At 59.2% G+C, this 16,272-nt stretch overlaps 1 protein-coding gene across 1 annotated transcript; it reads left to right on the top strand.

The window, feature by feature from the left end:
- Nucleotides 1-934: 934 nt before the first annotated feature.
- On the top strand, nt 935-14,942 carry RRP1 (ribosomal RNA processing 1). Its single transcript, XM_072739376.1, has 13 exons — nt 935-1,140; nt 2,025-2,107; nt 3,914-3,971; nt 5,638-5,723; nt 6,212-6,273; nt 7,217-7,346; nt 7,431-7,495; nt 7,681-7,868; nt 11,689-11,768; nt 12,313-12,410; nt 12,617-12,636; nt 13,544-13,654; nt 14,363-14,942. Exons 1-13 carry the CDS (start codon nt 1,008-1,010, stop codon nt 14,608-14,610), a joined length of 1,362 nt encoding a protein of 453 aa, XP_072595477.1. The 5' UTR covers nt 935-1,007; the 3' UTR covers nt 14,611-14,942.
- Nucleotides 14,943-16,272: the final 1,330 nt, after the last annotated feature.

Genomic DNA, 16,272 nt, shown 5'->3' with positions numbered 1-16,272 from the left:
GATGCTGGAGCTGTGCGCTCTCGCTCCCCTGCAGATGCTGGGGCTGTGCGCTCTCGCTCCACTGCAGATGCTGGTGCTGTGCGCTCTCGCTCCCAGGTAGATGCTGGAGCTGTGCGCTCTCGCTCCACTGTAGACGCTGGGGCTGTGCGCTCTCGCTCCACTGCAGATGCTGGGGCTGTGCGCTCTCGCTCCCGGGTAGATGCTGGGGCTGTGCGCTCTCGCTCCACTGCAGATGCTGGTGCTGTGCGCTCTCGCTCCACTGTAGACGCTGGGGCTGTGCGCTCTCGCTCCCAGGTAGATGCTGGGGCTGTGCGCTCTCGCTCCCCTGCAGATGCCAGCGGCTACTTCCTATCGCGCTTTCTCGAATCAACGACCAGGCGGTTGTAAGCACCGAGAGCAGCCCGAGGCCACAGGGCCCCCTTCCCTGCGCGGTCCTGGGCCCTGCACACCGCGAACCCCACCGTGGCCCCGCCGCGCCCCCGCGCCCCGTCTCGGTGCTGCCGGCGGTGGAGAGGCCCGTGGTTGCGGCTGGAGCCTGCAGCTCCGCCGGCGCCTCCCGGGGCCCGGGCCTCCCCCTCCTCCCGCCAGCGGCTGCGGCCGCCCGTCCGCTGACCCGGGGGCACGTCGCCCGGATCAAGGGTTCACCGGGCGGCACGGGGCCGTTCTCCGATTCCACCGGCCCTGCGCTCGTGGCGAACGGCAGCCCCGCAGCCGCCGGGCACGCGCTCAACGGCCTGTCTGTAATCACGCGTGTCCCGGGCCCACGCGGGCTCCGGCCGGGCCAGGCGACACGGCCAGCGCCCCGCCCGGCCGCTAAGCGGCGGTGTCCGCGGCCGCGGCAGAGGCCGTCGCGCCGTGTGACGTCACGGGCGCGCCCCAGCGAGACCGCCGCGCACGGGGCCGTCTGCGCACGCCCGAGGGCGACCGGCGCCGTGGAGTGACGTCGCGCGCGCGCGCGCAGGTGGCGAGACTGGGTCCCGGAAACCGAGGGGTCGGCGGCGGCCGCCATGGGTCCGCGCGCGCAGCTCCCGCCGGAGATCCAGCTGGCGCAGCGCCTGGCCGGAAACGAGCAGGTGACCCGGGACCGGGCGGTGAGGAAGCTCCGGAAGTACATCGTCGCGAGGAGTCAGGGGGCCGCAGGTGGGCGCGGGCGCGGGGGGCGGGGGGGAACCTCGGACCACGTGGGTCCTCCCCGCGGCCCGGGGGTGCGTCCCGGACCTGCCGCCCGCCGCCGGGCCCCCGCGGCAGCCTGCTCGGTGGCCGTCTGAGCCCCGCCGGGGCGGGGGCCGCGCTTGCGACCTCCCTAGGGCTGCAGATTGCGGAGTCGCGCTCGGGCCTCGTGGGGCGGAACCCGGGCTGGGCCTGCAGGCTGCTTAAGGAGCATCCCCCTCCCCCCCAGGGGATGCCCGTCCTGGTGCCAAGGCACCCGGCACCGTAGGTCGCATCTCCGGAACCATTTCAGGTGGTTTACTGGTTTGAGTGAATTGACTTTTCCTGCATAACACGGAGCAGTGCGCGGACCCCCGAGCGTGGAGCCGGAGGAGGCCTCCCTCGCCCATCCACGCGGCCTGCGATGTCCAGAAACGGGAGAACGGCGGCTCCGACTCGGATACTTGGACATTCTCAGTGGTTACTGAATAATGAGATGCCTTTTACCTGCAGGAATACTCAGAGCCGCAGGCGCAGCGGGTTCTCAGTTGAGAGGATGGCGGGGAGGCCCAGGTTCTCTAACGGCCAGAGTCTTTTTAAAATTTCTTTAAAATTTTTATTTATTTATGATAGAGAGAGAGAGGCAGAGGGAGAAGCAGGCTCCATGCACCGGGAGCCCGACATGGGACTCGATCCAGGTCTCCAGGATCACGCCCTGGGCTAAAGGCAGGCGCCAAACCGCTGCGCCACCCAGGGATCCCTAATGGCCAGAGTCTTTAACGGCTTTGATCTCATGCAGGCAGTCACACTTCCGTGGCTTTGATCCTGGCGATAAGCCCTTGGGCTGGCTTTGAGTGCTGCTGTTTTCGATGCAGGTGGTTTCACTCACGACGAGCTGCTGAAGGTATGGAAAGGGCTGTTTTATTGCATGTGGATGCAGGACAAGCCGCTCCTCCAGGTGAGTATGAGGAGGTCGCGGAGGTAGTAGCTGGAGCATCACGTGGTTCACCCTCGTTTTAGCGCAGCCAGAGCCTCTGAGCGGAGGTTTACAGCTTCAGTGCTTTATATTTTTACGGGCAGAGGGCCGAGGCCGTTGGTAAGAGTGTGTGTCGTGCTGCTGAGGTGGGCACCGTGGTGACAGGCGATCGATCGCCAGCACAGGTGACAGGTGCAGACCTGGGTTGTCCGTGTGTGTCCAAGCCGGCAGACAGCGCTGAGATGACGGAAACGGAGGGACAGGACCCATGTCTGCTGAGAACAGGGTTCTGCTGGGTCTTTTTAGAATTATTATATATTTTTTTTAGAATTATTTTTCTGAAAAGTAGACTTTTTATTTTTTAAAAGATTTACTTATTTACTTATTCATGACAGAGAGAGAGAGAGAGAGAGGCAGAGACACAGGCAGAGGGAGAAGCAGGCTCTATGCAGGGAGCCCGCCGTGGGACTCGATCCCAGGACTCCAGGATCATGCCCTGGGCCGAAGGCGGTGCTAAACCGTTGCGCCACCCGAGCTGCCCTAGACTTTTTAAGGAGCAGTTTTCGGCTTGCAGCAAAATTGAGAGGAAGGTGCAGAGAGTTCTCGTACACTCCCTCCCCGCACACGCGCACAGCCTCCCCTGCCAGAGTTGTGTGTCTCTTACAGGTGATGGACCTGCCTGACACAGACCACCCCCTGGAGTCCCCAGTGGATGTGAGGGTTCACCCTTAGTGTGCATGTTCTGTGGGTTTGGACGGGTGTGTGGTGATACACAGCTGCTAGGACAGGAGCTCACATGCAGCATCATTGCCCTTTTTTTTTTTTAAGATTTTATTTACTTATTTACAGAGCATGCATGGGGGGGGGGCAGAGACAGAGAACCCCAAGCAGACTCCCCACTGAGTGCAGAGCCCCACGCAGGGCTCCATCCTATGACCCTGATCGTGACCTGAGCTGAAACCAAGAATCAGACCCCCAGCTGCCTAAGCTGCCCAAGCCACCCAGGTGCCTTTAATGCTAGCTTTTTTTTTTTTTTTTTTAATTTTTTTTTTAATTTTTTATTTTTATTTATGATAGTCACAGAGAGAGAAAGAGAGAGGCAGAGACATAGGCAGAGGGAGAAGCAGGCTTCATGCACCGGGAGCCCGATGTGGGATTCAACCCCAGGTCTCCAGGATCGCACCCTGGGCCAAAGGCAGGCGCCAAACCGCTGCGCCACCCGGGGATCCCCAATGCTAGCTTTTTTAAAACCACGTTTCCCAGAGTGAATTGTTTACTTTTTTTCAGTCACTTGGGTGGCGAGGGTCCTTACTTACAAGGCAGATTCTTGTGTGGTATTTGATGCCTCCTACGCTGGGATCTCTCAAGGGCAGGCCTTGGGATTGTCTATCCAACAAGTGCACTAGGGGACGCTTCGCACAGTGACACAGGCAGGCGGCGAGTAGTTTCTGGGGTCTGGTCAGTCTCTTGTGGCTGGTTAGGTGACCCTGTCTGTCCTGTGCCCTCCTTTGACCGTTAGCGTCTTGCTTGAGGCTCAGCCTTGGTGTCGGGGGCAGTGTCTGCCCTTGCTTGTGGTGAGCATCTGTTGGCTGGCTGCAGGGAGGTTGCGGGGGGGGGTCTCGAAACAGTGCAACTTGCAGACCTGAAGCACGCACAGTAGAAGGGGTGGTGGGAGTTGGTTCTCAGTGAGTGAGTGTGGATTTACTGTGTTTGTCTTTCTACTTTTGCTTCTTGTTGTAAGACCACGTTTCTTTGGGGTCTGAGAGTTTTTTACTGTTTACTACCCAGGAAGAACTAGGGAGGACCATTTCCCAGCTCATCCATGCTTTTCAGACCACAGAGGCACGTGAGTATCCTCATCCCGGGTAAGCCCTTTGGGAAGGACAGAGCCGCCCTACCAGAAGTGGAAGGCTTGCGATCTAAGACCCTAAAGCAAGAGGGAGGTCCTTGTCCTGGGTGCTGTCTGCTGGTACTTACGTGCGATATGCTGTCCTAAGTGTCCAACAGTATTAACTGATCCAGCGTGGACTGAATGAACTCAAGGCTGAAGGGCCACTAGCTTATGTTTTAAAATGAGAATGGAAACTTGGGGCGGTGTTGCCAAGTTGCCGGATTGAGTCACCTGACGGTCATGGTGTTCCCTCAGTGCACTCGCATCTGTTTTGGTCCTGCCCAAGATCCCTAGTTCTCAGCCCTGCTGCCTGCCTGCTGTGATCACTTGGGCATCTTTAGAAATCTTGATGTCTCGACTCTAGGCCCAGTTTGATCAGGCTCTGGGGGTGAGGCCCGGGCACCTCCAATGCTCGGGGTGGGGACAGCCAGGTGGGACAGCGTCTCTAGCGTAGATCGCTGTGGCTGTTGCTGGGGAAACCCTGGTTACCTGGATGGGTTTAGTTTGGTTAGAGTAGGTAGGGTAGTCACAGTTAGGGAGGTGCACAAGGAGGTACGGTAACCACTGTCTCTGTTAGGGAGGGTCATTAGCATCTGAGTAATTAGCGGAGGCACGTCTGCTGTAACTTTCACCTGAAAACCTGCAGAAGAGTCGCTGTGCTCAGCAAAGGCCAAGTACAAAGCATTCACTTGGTGACAGTTGAGTGAGTTAGTGAACTGGGGCTTGCCCGTCGTTGAGCCATCGGACCGGCCCTTTGTTGTAGGAGAAACTTGCAACAGGAGATCAGAGAGGCCACATTTGTTCGCTGAGGTCCAGGCGTGGGCAGGGCTGCTTCCCCGAGACCCCTCTCCTAGGCATCAGGACTCCGTCTTCTCCCAGTCCTCACATGCTCATCCCTCTGCGTGTCTGTGTTCTCATCTCTTAGAAGGACCAGCCAGACAGGTGTAGGGCCCACACCAGTGACCTCATTTTGCCAGAACTCTTGAGAGACCTCATGTTCAAATAAAGTCTTACTCGAGGTCTTGGGTTTAGGGCTTTGATAGAAATTTGGGGGACACGGTTTAGGCTGTAGCACCGTGTGTCTAATGTAATGTTGGGAGGGTTTGTGCCTGGTTAGGTTAGTGGATGTAGTGGGACCAGGTGTGAGTGTCAGGCAGGGACCCAGCCCGAGCCAGGAAGGGAGAAGAGTAGGCTCATGGGCGTCAGGCAGGGATCCCGGCCCGAGCAGGAGGGGGAAGAGTGGGCCCGTGGGCTTCAGGCAGGGACCCCAACCCGAGCAGGAGGGGGAAGAGTGGGCCCGTGGGCATCAGGCAGGGACCCTGACCCGAGCAGGAGGGGGAAGTGCAGGCCTGAGCAGCTGCTTCTCTTGCTTGTGGCTTTGCCAGCTGCTCTGAACTCGTTCTTCCGAGACCCTGGCTGCAGAGGTTGGAGCTAGTGCTGCTCTTTCAGAGGTGCCTCCTAGCCCCCATTTCTGCTCCCAGTTTGTATCGTGGCCTCTGAATGGGGCAGACTGGGCTGCACACGATGTCCTGAGCAGGTTTCTCCATAATCTCTGACCTCCCTTCCAGAGCGGATTCGGTGTTCCCCTGTGATTCTCTTCTGGTCTGTTCTCCTCCTTCAGAGCACCTGTTCCTTCAGACGTTCTGGCAAACCATGAACCGCGAGTGGACGGGCATCGACAGGCTGCGGCTGGATAAGTTCTACATGGTGAGGAGACCGCGTGCTCCTCTGCGGGGCCCTCGGGTGCCGGCGGCAGCGTGGGGACAGGGCTGGGGGGGCACAGCCTAGAGCGATATGGCCTCTGAGCCTGTCCTGCCCTGGCAGGTGGTGCCCCTGAAGACTGAGCAAGGGCTGTGAGGGGAGCCCAGGCCTTGCCTGGTGAGCGCAGGCCGAGGGTTGCCGAGTAGGCACAGACCTCTACTTCAGCAGTGCCTAGATTTCCATTCGAGGAGAGGGTTAAAATGGCCCATCTGGGGAGCTCAGGGCTGCGGCCATCGCACCCCTGCTAGAGGAGCCTCGAGCCCGTGAGCACCAGCAGACCGTCGTGCAGTGCGAGCCCTGATGCAGACCCTCCATCCACTGACAGCTCTGGGTGGTTCGCTATGGGCTTTGGGCCCTGGAGGTGTCCGGAACGGGGGATTCTGGGGCAGTTGGGGCTGTGTCCCCCTTGACGAGGGTCTCCATCTGTGTCACAGCTCATGCGGATGGTCCTGAACGAGTCCTTGAAGGCCCTGAAGACGCAGGGGTGGGAAGAAAGGTGCGTGCTGGCGGGATGTGGAGAGCAGCTCTGCGCGGCCCTGGGGGTGGGGCCGTGTGTTTCTCTTGCCGTCATGCGTCGTGAAGAGAGGTCAGGTGGGGAGCAGGAGGGGGACCCGATGGTGCTTACGGTGAAGCATGTTTCAAATTAGTTTGTGCGTGGTTCCCAGAAGTGAACGTTTTCAACGTTGGTAAGTTCTTTCTATGAAACCAATTGATTTCTCTTGTTGTTATGATATCATTTGTCAGGTGATTCCCAGCTAGGTGCTGTGATTTTGGTGTAGCGTGGTATATTCAGCTGTCAGCAGTGCTATTTGTTTTGGTTCTAGAAATATTTAATTCATCCAGACTTGTCACTTTTGGCAGGGGTGCTTGCGATAGGGGCAGTCTGTGTCCCCCAGATTAAGAGGGAGACTGTGTTTTGTGGCCAGCCTTGGGCTTCCCCAGGCCTCTGAGGCCACTGAAAACGGCGTGTCGGTGGAGGGCAGGGGTGGCTGGCCCCAGGCCGAGGACTCCATGTGGAGGAACCCGGGAAGCAGGTCTCCCCCGTCTCTGGCCTCCCGGCTCCTTTCTTTGCCTTCCTGGGCAGTTCCCGTGAGCACGGTCCTGTGAGACGTGCTGTAGCCTCCTGTCACGCCAGGCCTTTGTCTTTCCACTTGGGGCCCGAGCACAGAAAGGGAGCCTGTGTGAATGTTTGCACGCCTGGCCCTTCGTAGCCGAGACGCCTCTTGCCGCCTGTGCTGGTGCCAGCAGTGGTCACAAACCTGTAACCATGAGTGCTTTGTGTGGGAACGGACCCGGGCCCAGGCTGCCTCCCGTGCGGGTGGGAAAGCTGGGCGCTCGCCCGTGATGGCATCCTGTCGGAGCTCCCGTGACGTGGAGGACTGTCGCTGGCTCGTAGCCTGGTGTGGCCGCCTGCCCTACTGGCCTTCTTCCTTCCTCAGGCAGATCGAGCAGCTGCTGGAGCTGCTGACGACCGAGATCCTGCACCCCGACAGCCAGGCCCCCAGCGGGGTGAAGAGCCACTTCCTTGAGATCTTCCTGGAGGAGCTGAGCAAAGTGGGCGCCGCTGAGGTGAGGGCAGGGGGCTGCGGGTGGCGGCTGAGCCCCTCCCCTTGCGTCCGCACAAGGGACTGACACAGCCCCCCCTCGTCATAGCTGACAGCAGACCAGAACCTCAGGTTCATCGATCCCTTCTGCACAATCGCTGCTCGGACCAAGGAGTAAGTGGCAGGGGGCTTCCTCCTCCCTGGGCCCCCAGGAGGACTGCCGTGGGAAATGGCTGCTCCCTTTGGGAAGAGAGAGTTTGGGTGTGTGTAACCAGGTCGCCGGAGGGGCTGCTGCCAAGGGCAGGAGGGCAGGTCGCGCCCGGCCTGACTGGCCTGCCCTGGTGCCTGCTGCCCCTCAGCTCCCTGGTCTTGCATAACATTACTCGGGGCATCTTTGAAGCAATTGTGGAACAGGCCCCATTTGCCATTGAAGACCTTCTGAATGAAGTGGACTCACAGGAGGAGGAGGAGGACGACGACGAGGACAACGAGGACGGGATGTCGGAGGATGATGAGTGCAAACAGGATGTGCCATCCGGAAAGCCAGGTAATGGGGTCATGGCACATCCCATGTGGTGGTGCCCGTCCTGGCCCAGCAAGCTTCAGGGGTCCCCTCTCATCTGGTCCCCTTGTTCCTGGGCCTGTCCCCAGCATCTCTCCTCGGCTTGGCAGCCTGGGTGACTTTTAAAAACAAGCACATGTGTCCTCCGTCTCCCAGTTCCCCCCGCCCCCCATGCTTCCTGACTTCCTGGCTCCTTTCTGACCTACGGTTCATCCCTGGTGCCTCCGCCCCCGCTCACCCCTCCTCTCCGATCCCACTCGGATCACCTGTTTAAACACAGCCTTCCCTGTCTCACTCGCTGGGTTTCTCTACAAGGTATCTTTTCTGGCACAAATCCTGTAAGGTTACTTAAGTTACTTATCCACTGTTCGTGGCCCTTTCTCTCCCTGGATGTCGGCTCCCCCAGCACAGGGAGTTCTGGTGATCACGGCTGCGACCCTGTGCTGGGAGCAGCATCTGTACTGAGGTGCCCATGGTGGGACTCAATCCCGGGTCTCCAGGATCAGGCCCTGGGCTGAAGGTGGCGCTAAACCGCTGAGCCACCCAGGCTGCCCATCCACTTGGGGTCTTGATACTAATAGGGTCCTTGTGGTCCATCCCTTGATCTCAGTTGGGCTCATGGACTGTGTTGTGGCCCATGGTTGTGAGGGTGCGTCTTCCACCAGTTTCCAGATTCTTCCCTGCCTCCGACTCTTTTTCTCTCGTGGTGAAAGAGAACGTTCACCCACGTTACGTAAAGTTTACTACGTTAATCTTTTTTTTTTTTTTTTAAAAAAAAACACGTTTGTTCAGCGTCGTGATCAGACTATTACATTTGGCAATCAACAGCGTGGGTGCAAAAAAAAACCCCTACGTTAAAAACTCTTCTTGGAACGCTTTATGCTTTCCACAGAACAGAAACTAAAATACTCTGTTGTACAGTTAGTCCCAGATCTGGTCTCTTAGTTTTTGCCCACACGCGGGAGTGTCATCCAGAATGTGTTCTCTTGCCAGCGACTTGGCCCTGCCGTCACGGTGCGCGGCTGAGGACGCAGGTCCTCGTAACCCACAGCTTCCCCAGCTCTCCCCTGCTGCTCCCCCAGCGCCCCCAGCACAGGGGCCAGGGCTCTTGTCTCCAAATTTCCTGGGTCCAGAGGTTTTTTTTTTTTTTTTGAGATTTTATTTATTCATGAGAGACAGAGAGAGAGGCAGAGACACAGGCAGAAGGAGAAGCAGGCTCCCTGCGGGGAGCCCGACGTGGGACTCGATCCCAAGTCTCCAGGATCATGCCCCGGGCCGAAGGCGGCGCTAAACCGCTGAGCCACCAGGGCTGCGCCCCTGGGTCCAGTATTTGAAGATTGTTGTAACTGTCAAACTCCTGCAGCTTCCGCCAGCTGTGGAGCTGCTCCCGTCGTTACCAAATCCCGTATAGCCGGCCCCACGGCCTCCGCCGCCACCAGAGCCACCTCACCCACGGAAGGGTCCTCCATGACCAGAGTGGTCGTTCCCATCAGACCACCTCCATGGCCACCACTGAAGTTTCCAGAACCTCTCTGACCTCTGCCTGGAGGAGGCACCGGCCGTCTGCTATTAGGGCTTCCCTTACCTCGTGGCAGGAGCCCTTCACAGTGTGGTATTTCTGAGCGACGGTCTCGTGTGCAGAGTCATGGTCATCAGGTATTACGGAGCTGGGCAGCCTCCCACCGCGTCACTCGGTCACGTCAGTTTTCCCACAGCGCTTGAGGGGATCTCATGTGGTGGTCTTCAGTGCCACCAACAGAAACTTGTCTTGGCTAAGTGGGCGCCAGGCCTTTGAGAATCTTCTTTTGAGACACTCGTCTCTGGTTCCACGGCTCTTCCACCGCCCCCGGGTGGCCTTGTGTTCCCAGCGGTGTCCCCCTCCTCCGTGGTGGCGGAGGCGACAGACCCAGGGCCTTGGGGGCACTTGGTGTCTGGGTCTCGTCACCACGCAGCCCGAGAGCGTTCGCCGTTGCCCAGGCTCCTCGGTGGTTAGAGCGCTCAGACTCCCGGTGAACGGCCCTGCAGCTGTCTGACCTGGACTTAGATGTGACAGCGCTGGGTGGGGCCTTGACCGGGGCTTCCCCAGCAGCATCACGGGCAGAGGAGAATTAGGCGTGTTTAAGTGTACACGTTAGTGGTGTTCAGTGCGTTCGCCAGCTTGTGCAGCCGCCGCCACCATCGACCTCCAGAACTTTCCATCCTTCCTCCTGACACTGTGTCCCTGGTAACCCCCCCGCCCCGAGCCCCTGGCGTCTACACTCTGCTCTCAGCATGAGAGATGGGACTGCTCTGGGTCCCTCTCAGCATGTGTCCGTTGCTTTAAGGTTGAGGAATAATCCACTCGTTACACTTACCCTGGGGACCCTGGGGCTTCTTCCGTGGTTTGGCTCTTGTGAGTAATGCTGCAGTGCGCGTGGGTGAACAAGTATCTCTTGGAGACCCCACTTTCAGTTTGGGGCATATACCCAGGAGTAGGATTGTGGGGTCACACACGATTCTTTGCCTCATATTTTGAGACCCCTCCCCCCACGCTGTTCCACAGCAGCTGCACCATTTTCCGCACCCACCACCACCAGCAGCGTCCAGGGGTTCCAGTTTCCTGGTTCTTTGCCAGGAGCCGCCCCAGGGCTGTGAGGGGGTCTGTCTCTCTGGTTTTGGTCAGGATGTCCCGGATGATCGGGGACGCGTCCGCTCCATTCCTTTGCTTTCAGGCGAGTCGCGACCTGCTGAGCGTTAGGCACTCCCTCTGCCTCCGGGGTGAGTCTAGGACACTCACGCCCTGTTGGGCCTGATTTGCACACATCTCGCCCCATTCTGTGGGCTGCCTTGTGGGTAGTGGCTTTCAATGCACAGAAGTTTTAATTTTCATAAAGTTCAGTTGGTCTCTTGTCACACATGCCCCCAGTGCCCCATCTGAGAGTCCTTGGTACGTGCAGTCTCGTCAAGGGTCTGCTCTGTTTTCTTCAGAGTTTTATTATTGGGAATTCTTACGTGTAGCTCTTTTATCCTCTTTAAGTGAATTTTGGAAATGGGTGGAGGGCCTAGTCTCATGGTCTTGCCTGCGGATGTCCAGTTTTCCAGCTCCCTGTGTTAAAGAGCCTGTCCTTCCCCGGGGAGTGGTCCTGGGGTTCCCACAGAAAGGCTGTTTGGCCATTTAGATTCAAGGTCTAAATTATCTTGCTGCCAACTCCCCCCACACACACACTGGAGTGCTCCTGGGTGGTTTTGTTCACCCCACCCCCTGCCCCAAGTGTGCCCCTAGCACATTAGCCAGCCCACCTGTGCATCTTGTCCATCTCTTCTCAGCAGCTGGAGTCTCCCCAACACAGGCAGATCCAGGGGTTCCTGGCAGCCCTTTGTGCCTGCCTGTGGCCCTGCCGTCCTCATCCTCTGTCATGCTCTCCTGCCTGTTGCCCAGAACCGTTCTGTAGGTGGTGACATCAAAGCCCCAAATCCCCTGCAGCCCTGTCTTTGCGGCCCCTTAGGCCTACCCTGTGGCTGGACTTAGCTCCCCTTCTTCCCTGATTAGGGAATTTCTGACGCTATGTTGGCTTTGTAAGATGTCTATTCAGGATTCCCTCTTAATTTTGCTTTAAGGAAGAGGCTCAAGCCCACCTACCCTGGGATGTCTCGTTCCATGGCACCTCGCCCCCAGTGTGAAGCCGTCCATACCCCAGCCCGCACCTGCACGCCCCACCCGGGTCCTGGTCCCGGCAGAGAGGACTCTTGGTTCCCAGGTGCCTGGGTTGGGGTCCTCTGCACACCGGGCACGAGTCTTTGAATTGATGGGTTCCTTTTGTTCCAGGCTCCCTCCGTGGAGCTGCCTGCGACCCGAGCGATGAGCCGGCGGGAGATGGCGAGGACAGCGTGGGCCCCGTCCTCCAGGTGGGTGGACTGGGCTGGGGCCTGGCCCTGCCTCTGCACTCTAGGAAGGCAGGGAGTTCTGGAAACCAGGGCTGGGGGTTGGCCCGTGGGGCTTAGGCTTCACGGCCGGCCCACGTGCTCCTGCTGGCCTTGTGGAGCACGGGGCAGGTAAGAGCATTGCTGAGAGGTCACCTCCGGGCACACTGTGTCGGAGCCCAGTAGAAACAGAACGCTTAACGCTTACTAGTTGGTGAATTTGGTTGCTCGGCAAATTAGAATTAGGTATATTGGCTTAAATGACGTCTGTTGAGATTAATGTGACTAGTGTTGTTTTTTCCTGTTCTGATGTGGCTGCCCAGTTGCAGAGGCTGGCCGGGATGGTCCCTTCACAGGGTGGTGGCCACGGGGAGCGTGTTCACTGCCTCCTGCATTGTACAGTGTTTGCAGAGGGGACTCGGGAGGGCGTCGGGGTGTGTCCTTGTGACCCCGCCTGGTTCATGCACTCCCCCTGCTGGGTGCACATCTCCGGGACACCTGGGAGGTGACTGGTGTCTTTGTGCCGCAGTTTGACTACGAGGCTGTGGCCAGCAGACTGTTCGCGGTGGCCAGCCAGCAGAGCACCCCTTCCCAGAACAGGAAGCGCCTCTACAAAGTGATCCGCAAGTGAGTTGCCTGGAAGGTGGCTAGCAGTGCCCTTGCCCCTGCCCTTGGAGTTGCCCTCACCCCCATCTCAGGTGGCCTCAGTCCTGCCCTTAGAGTGCAGGTGGAGGGCTGTCCTCGGGGGAGGGCCCACAGGGGTGCCTGCTGGGGGGCCCCTCCCACCCCCAGCAGAAGCTGCAACCATGGTGAGCCCCTGTCTCTCTTTTCAGGTTGCAGGACCTTGCTGAAGGTGAGCATCTCATGCTGGGACCCTGGCTGGCAACTCCCCCCTCCTCCCCTCCCTGGGATGCACACTGGCTCCCAGGGTCGCCCTCACAGTAGGACTGGTTGCTGTGGAGGCAGGGCTTTCTCTCTGGGAGAGGGGGCCTGAGGGCTTCTGCTGCTCCTCCTCGCCAGCCCCCGCTGTGTGCTGGCTCCCAGGGCGGGGCGGCCCGAGAACCTGCATTTCCAGTGAGTTCCCTGGCTGCCCTGTTGCGGGTGTGCTGTGCAGCAGACGTGGGTGCTCAGTGTGCTCCCAGTGCAACTGGTGATAAGGCTTGATGAGAAGACAGGGGCGTCTCTCACATTACCACAAGTTTTAAACGTAGAGTGACACCAGGAAGATTTACAGTGAACACTTCCACGGCCCCCACCTTGGTTCTACTCTTCGTATTTTGCTGTTCTTGTATTGTCATGTGTCTTACCTCCCTCCCCCCATCAGACTGTTCCCGCAAGTACTTCGTGCTCACCATGAGCTAAAGTTCAGTATTTTTAGGTAAAATTTCATACAGTGATGTGTGTTAATATTGTGTACATGTGGTGGGTCCTCCACACACAGACCCCTGTCGACATGGAGAGTTTGGCCATTGGCCCAGAAAGTGATCTTATCAGCCCCTCCTCAGCCTAAGCTTTTCAGGGAATCCATCGTGATGTATTGGAACCGGCCCAGGGCCCGGCTTTCGCTGATGTCCTACTGCCAGCACCGTCTTGGGCTGGTCGCAGCCGTGGTGGGCCTGAAGACGTGCTGGGCACGAGGACGGGGCCTTCTTGCACCAAGGGCGTGGGTGGTGCCTACACGGTGGTTCGCAGCCCTGCACATGCACCCTGAAAACACCCTAACCTGCCTTCAGCCTCCTGATGGCCTGCTTGGTCCTTAGGCCTCTTCCCAGAGGATGATGTGCCAGAAAAAGCCTACAGGAACCTGCAGGAAGAGGGGCGGGAGCGGAGGACAAAGAAGCGTTTGCCCACATCCACGTCTCACAAGCCAGGTAGGGCTGGCGGTGTCTGCTGGTGGTGGGGCTATTGTACCTGCTGTCTGTGTCCCTCCCATCGCCTCCTCCCCAGCTTGTCCACGGGACTGTGGTTTGGCCCAGTAGACACACTGGGGTGGGGATGGGGGCCTGCCCCGTGCTCCTGCACCCTGCACCTAGTGCCCACCACAACACCGGGGCAAAGGGATACAGAAGGGGACAGGTGGTAGCCCCACCCCAGACTGAGCCCTTCCGTGTTCACCCACATATCCTTCGTGGTCCAGGTACTGGCGCGTCTGCCCTCTGAAGCTCTCCTGATTCACCCCAGTTCTGCTTTCGCCCGTCTTGGCTTACGCCTGGGCCCTTGCTGCATGGCCTGGCTTGTGCCCTGGTCCCCAGAGCCTGGCTTGTGGCTGTGTCGTGCACCAGCTTTGGTCTGCTCCATCTTGTGCTTGAGCCTGCCCACCCCCCGGGTCACACCTTTACAGGCTTCTTTCTCCTGGGTTGGCCTGCCTGCTTGTTCTCCTGAAGGGCCGCCTGCTGGCCCTGGAACCCGACATCCACACAGGCAGGATGCTCTGGTTGGCCGTGGCGGGCCTGCTCCTGAGGCCGTTAGGTCCCCTCATATGCCCTTTGTGCGGCCTTGGAGCTGGCACCTTTAGTCATCATGGAAGTGGGGTAACCAGGCCTTCACAGTGCCTCGGTCACGTGGCCCTGCTGTTTTAGGGAAAGGCAGGAAGGAGGACTCGTGTCCAGACCTGAGCTCCGGATCTGAGAGGATGACGAAGAGGCGGCGGCGGCGGCGGCGGCAGGGCTCAGGGGCTGAGCCCACTGGGCCACAGGAGCAGGCCGGGGTCGCAGGTCAGAGAGGGCCTTGGAAGAAGAGGCGGCGGTCTCGGGCGGGGGCCAGAGTGAAGGTGGCCGGCAGCCAGGAGCTACAGACCAAGCAGCAGCCGCTGCAGAGCCGGAAGTGACCCCAGCAGGCCCAGCATGCGGGGAGGCGCTGTCCCTGTAGATCCTCCCGGTTTGCGCTGAGTTGAGTGGGGACAGGACTGTAGGCTCTCAGTCACAGACTGAGACTGTGGACGAGGACACTCACAGCTCCCTGGCGTCCTGAGTCAGCAGGGCTCTGGCCCCTTGCTCCGTGGCCGGGCCCAGGGAGCGCTGACGCTGTGCTGACTTTGGTCAGGCCAGGAAACCTCCCGAGAGGTAAACCTGCCTGGCAGGCAGCCCTCCTGGGGTCAGGGGCGGGCTGCATGTCGCGGGTGTCTGTGAATAAAACGCTGTGTGGTTATTAGGAACGAAATAACCTGCTTCTGGCGCGTTCCTGCGGGAAGATTTTCAGGGGTGTGGATTGACAGGTGCTGTTCCCAAGTGGTGTTTGTATCTTGGACCCGACGTGTGGGGAAAAGCTGTTCATACATGTCTCAAGATTTGGAAGAAGACGGCAAGTGGTAGCTGCGGTTGTCAGGACGTCGGCTTCATAACCTTGTATTCAGAGCTGACCCTGAACCTGGGTGTGTCGGGCCCATTGCACAGGGAGGCTCATGTGACAGTGGGCAGGCCCACTGTGCCCCTCATGCCTCCCTGCGGCGCCTCTGATTCCGTTTCCGCCCTGCTGCTCGTCCTGGAGGGTCCAAGGCAGTGACACGTTTGCTGGACCCTGACCAAAGGGCCGTGGGAGGGGCCCTTGGCCCACGAGTGCGGGTTATGAGGACGGCAGGTGTGAGCCAGTTCTGTGTGGGTTCTGGGTGGCTCCCAGGCGGCACTGCGTGTGGTCAGGGCTGCGTAGGTGACAGGTGGGCAGCGTCTGGTGCTGGGCTGAGGTGTGTGGGTGAGCCCGGCGAGAGGCGCCTCCAGGCTTCAGCTGCACCCCGGTTCCTAACGCCTGCTGCGTGCTGGGGGAGGTGGTGCTTGCTGATCTTTACGTCTGCTCAGCTGGGTAGGCAGAGGCCTGGGGCTGGCTGAGGCTTGGGGGTGCAGGCTCACTCCCCTGGAGGTGACAGTTCCTGCTCTCCAGAGTGACCTGGGGGGACAGCGCAGCTGGGGGCAGAGCTCAGAGATGCGCACAGGTAGGTGGCCTGGCCGACACCCCTGAGCCCTCCCGCCTTCGCTGGGGGTCCCACTGCCACCCCTGCTGCTTTGTGTGTGTGTGTGTGTTTGTGTGACAGGGATAGGTTGTCCTTTATTTTTTTCGGTGAAATTTCTTTGGTCAAAAACTAAGGAAACAAGCACATCCTAGAAGTTTCTGAAAAAAATGGAAGTCCTAAAAAAAAAAAAAAAAAAAATGGAAATCCTGCCTGCCGTCTTCAAACTGGTGTTGGCAGCCTCCTGAGTGCTGGTTTCGAGGCTGTTCTCAGGCCACGCTGTGGTCCTTCCCTCCTCGCTGTGGCCTGTAACTTCCTACTGCATTAGCCACAGCCAGGAGGGCGTCCAGCCCGGCGGGGTAGGGGGGCAAAGTGGGGGGCGGCTTTCGCCCAGGCTGGAGAGACCGCAGGGGTGCCGGGGGGTGTCTCGTGGGGTGGGGGCCCGTGTGGTGAAGGTCCAGCAGGGGAGTACCCGGCCGTCAGTTGTGCACCTGTCCCTGTGCTAGCGGGATGGAGGGTGGACTTGGGGACAGCCCTGCCGGCAGCCCC

Source organism: Vulpes vulpes, chromosome 15 (genome assembly GCF_048418805.1).
Source record: "Vulpes vulpes isolate BD-2025 chromosome 15, VulVul3, whole genome shotgun sequence".
Taxonomy (NCBI): Eukaryota; Metazoa; Chordata; class Mammalia; order Carnivora; family Canidae; genus Vulpes; species Vulpes vulpes.
This window is presented reverse-complemented; position numbering and strand designations above follow the sequence as displayed.

What these genes read in the sequence shown, in the direction of transcription:
- RRP1 (XM_072739376.1), top strand. Translation starts at nt 1,008, where the DNA reads ATGGGTCCGCGCGCGCAGCTCCCGCCGGAGATCCAGCTGGCGCAGCGC. An exon ending in ACGCAGGGGTGGGAAGAAAG is followed by an intron (nt 6,274 to 7,216) that starts GTGCGTGCTGGC and finishes TTCCTTCCTCAG; the next exon opens with GCAGATCGAGCAGCTGCTGG. An exon ending in CTCTACAAAGTGATCCGCAA is followed by an intron (nt 12,411 to 12,616) that starts GTGAGTTGCCTG and finishes CTCTCTTTTCAG; the next exon opens with GTTGCAGGACCTTGCTGAAG.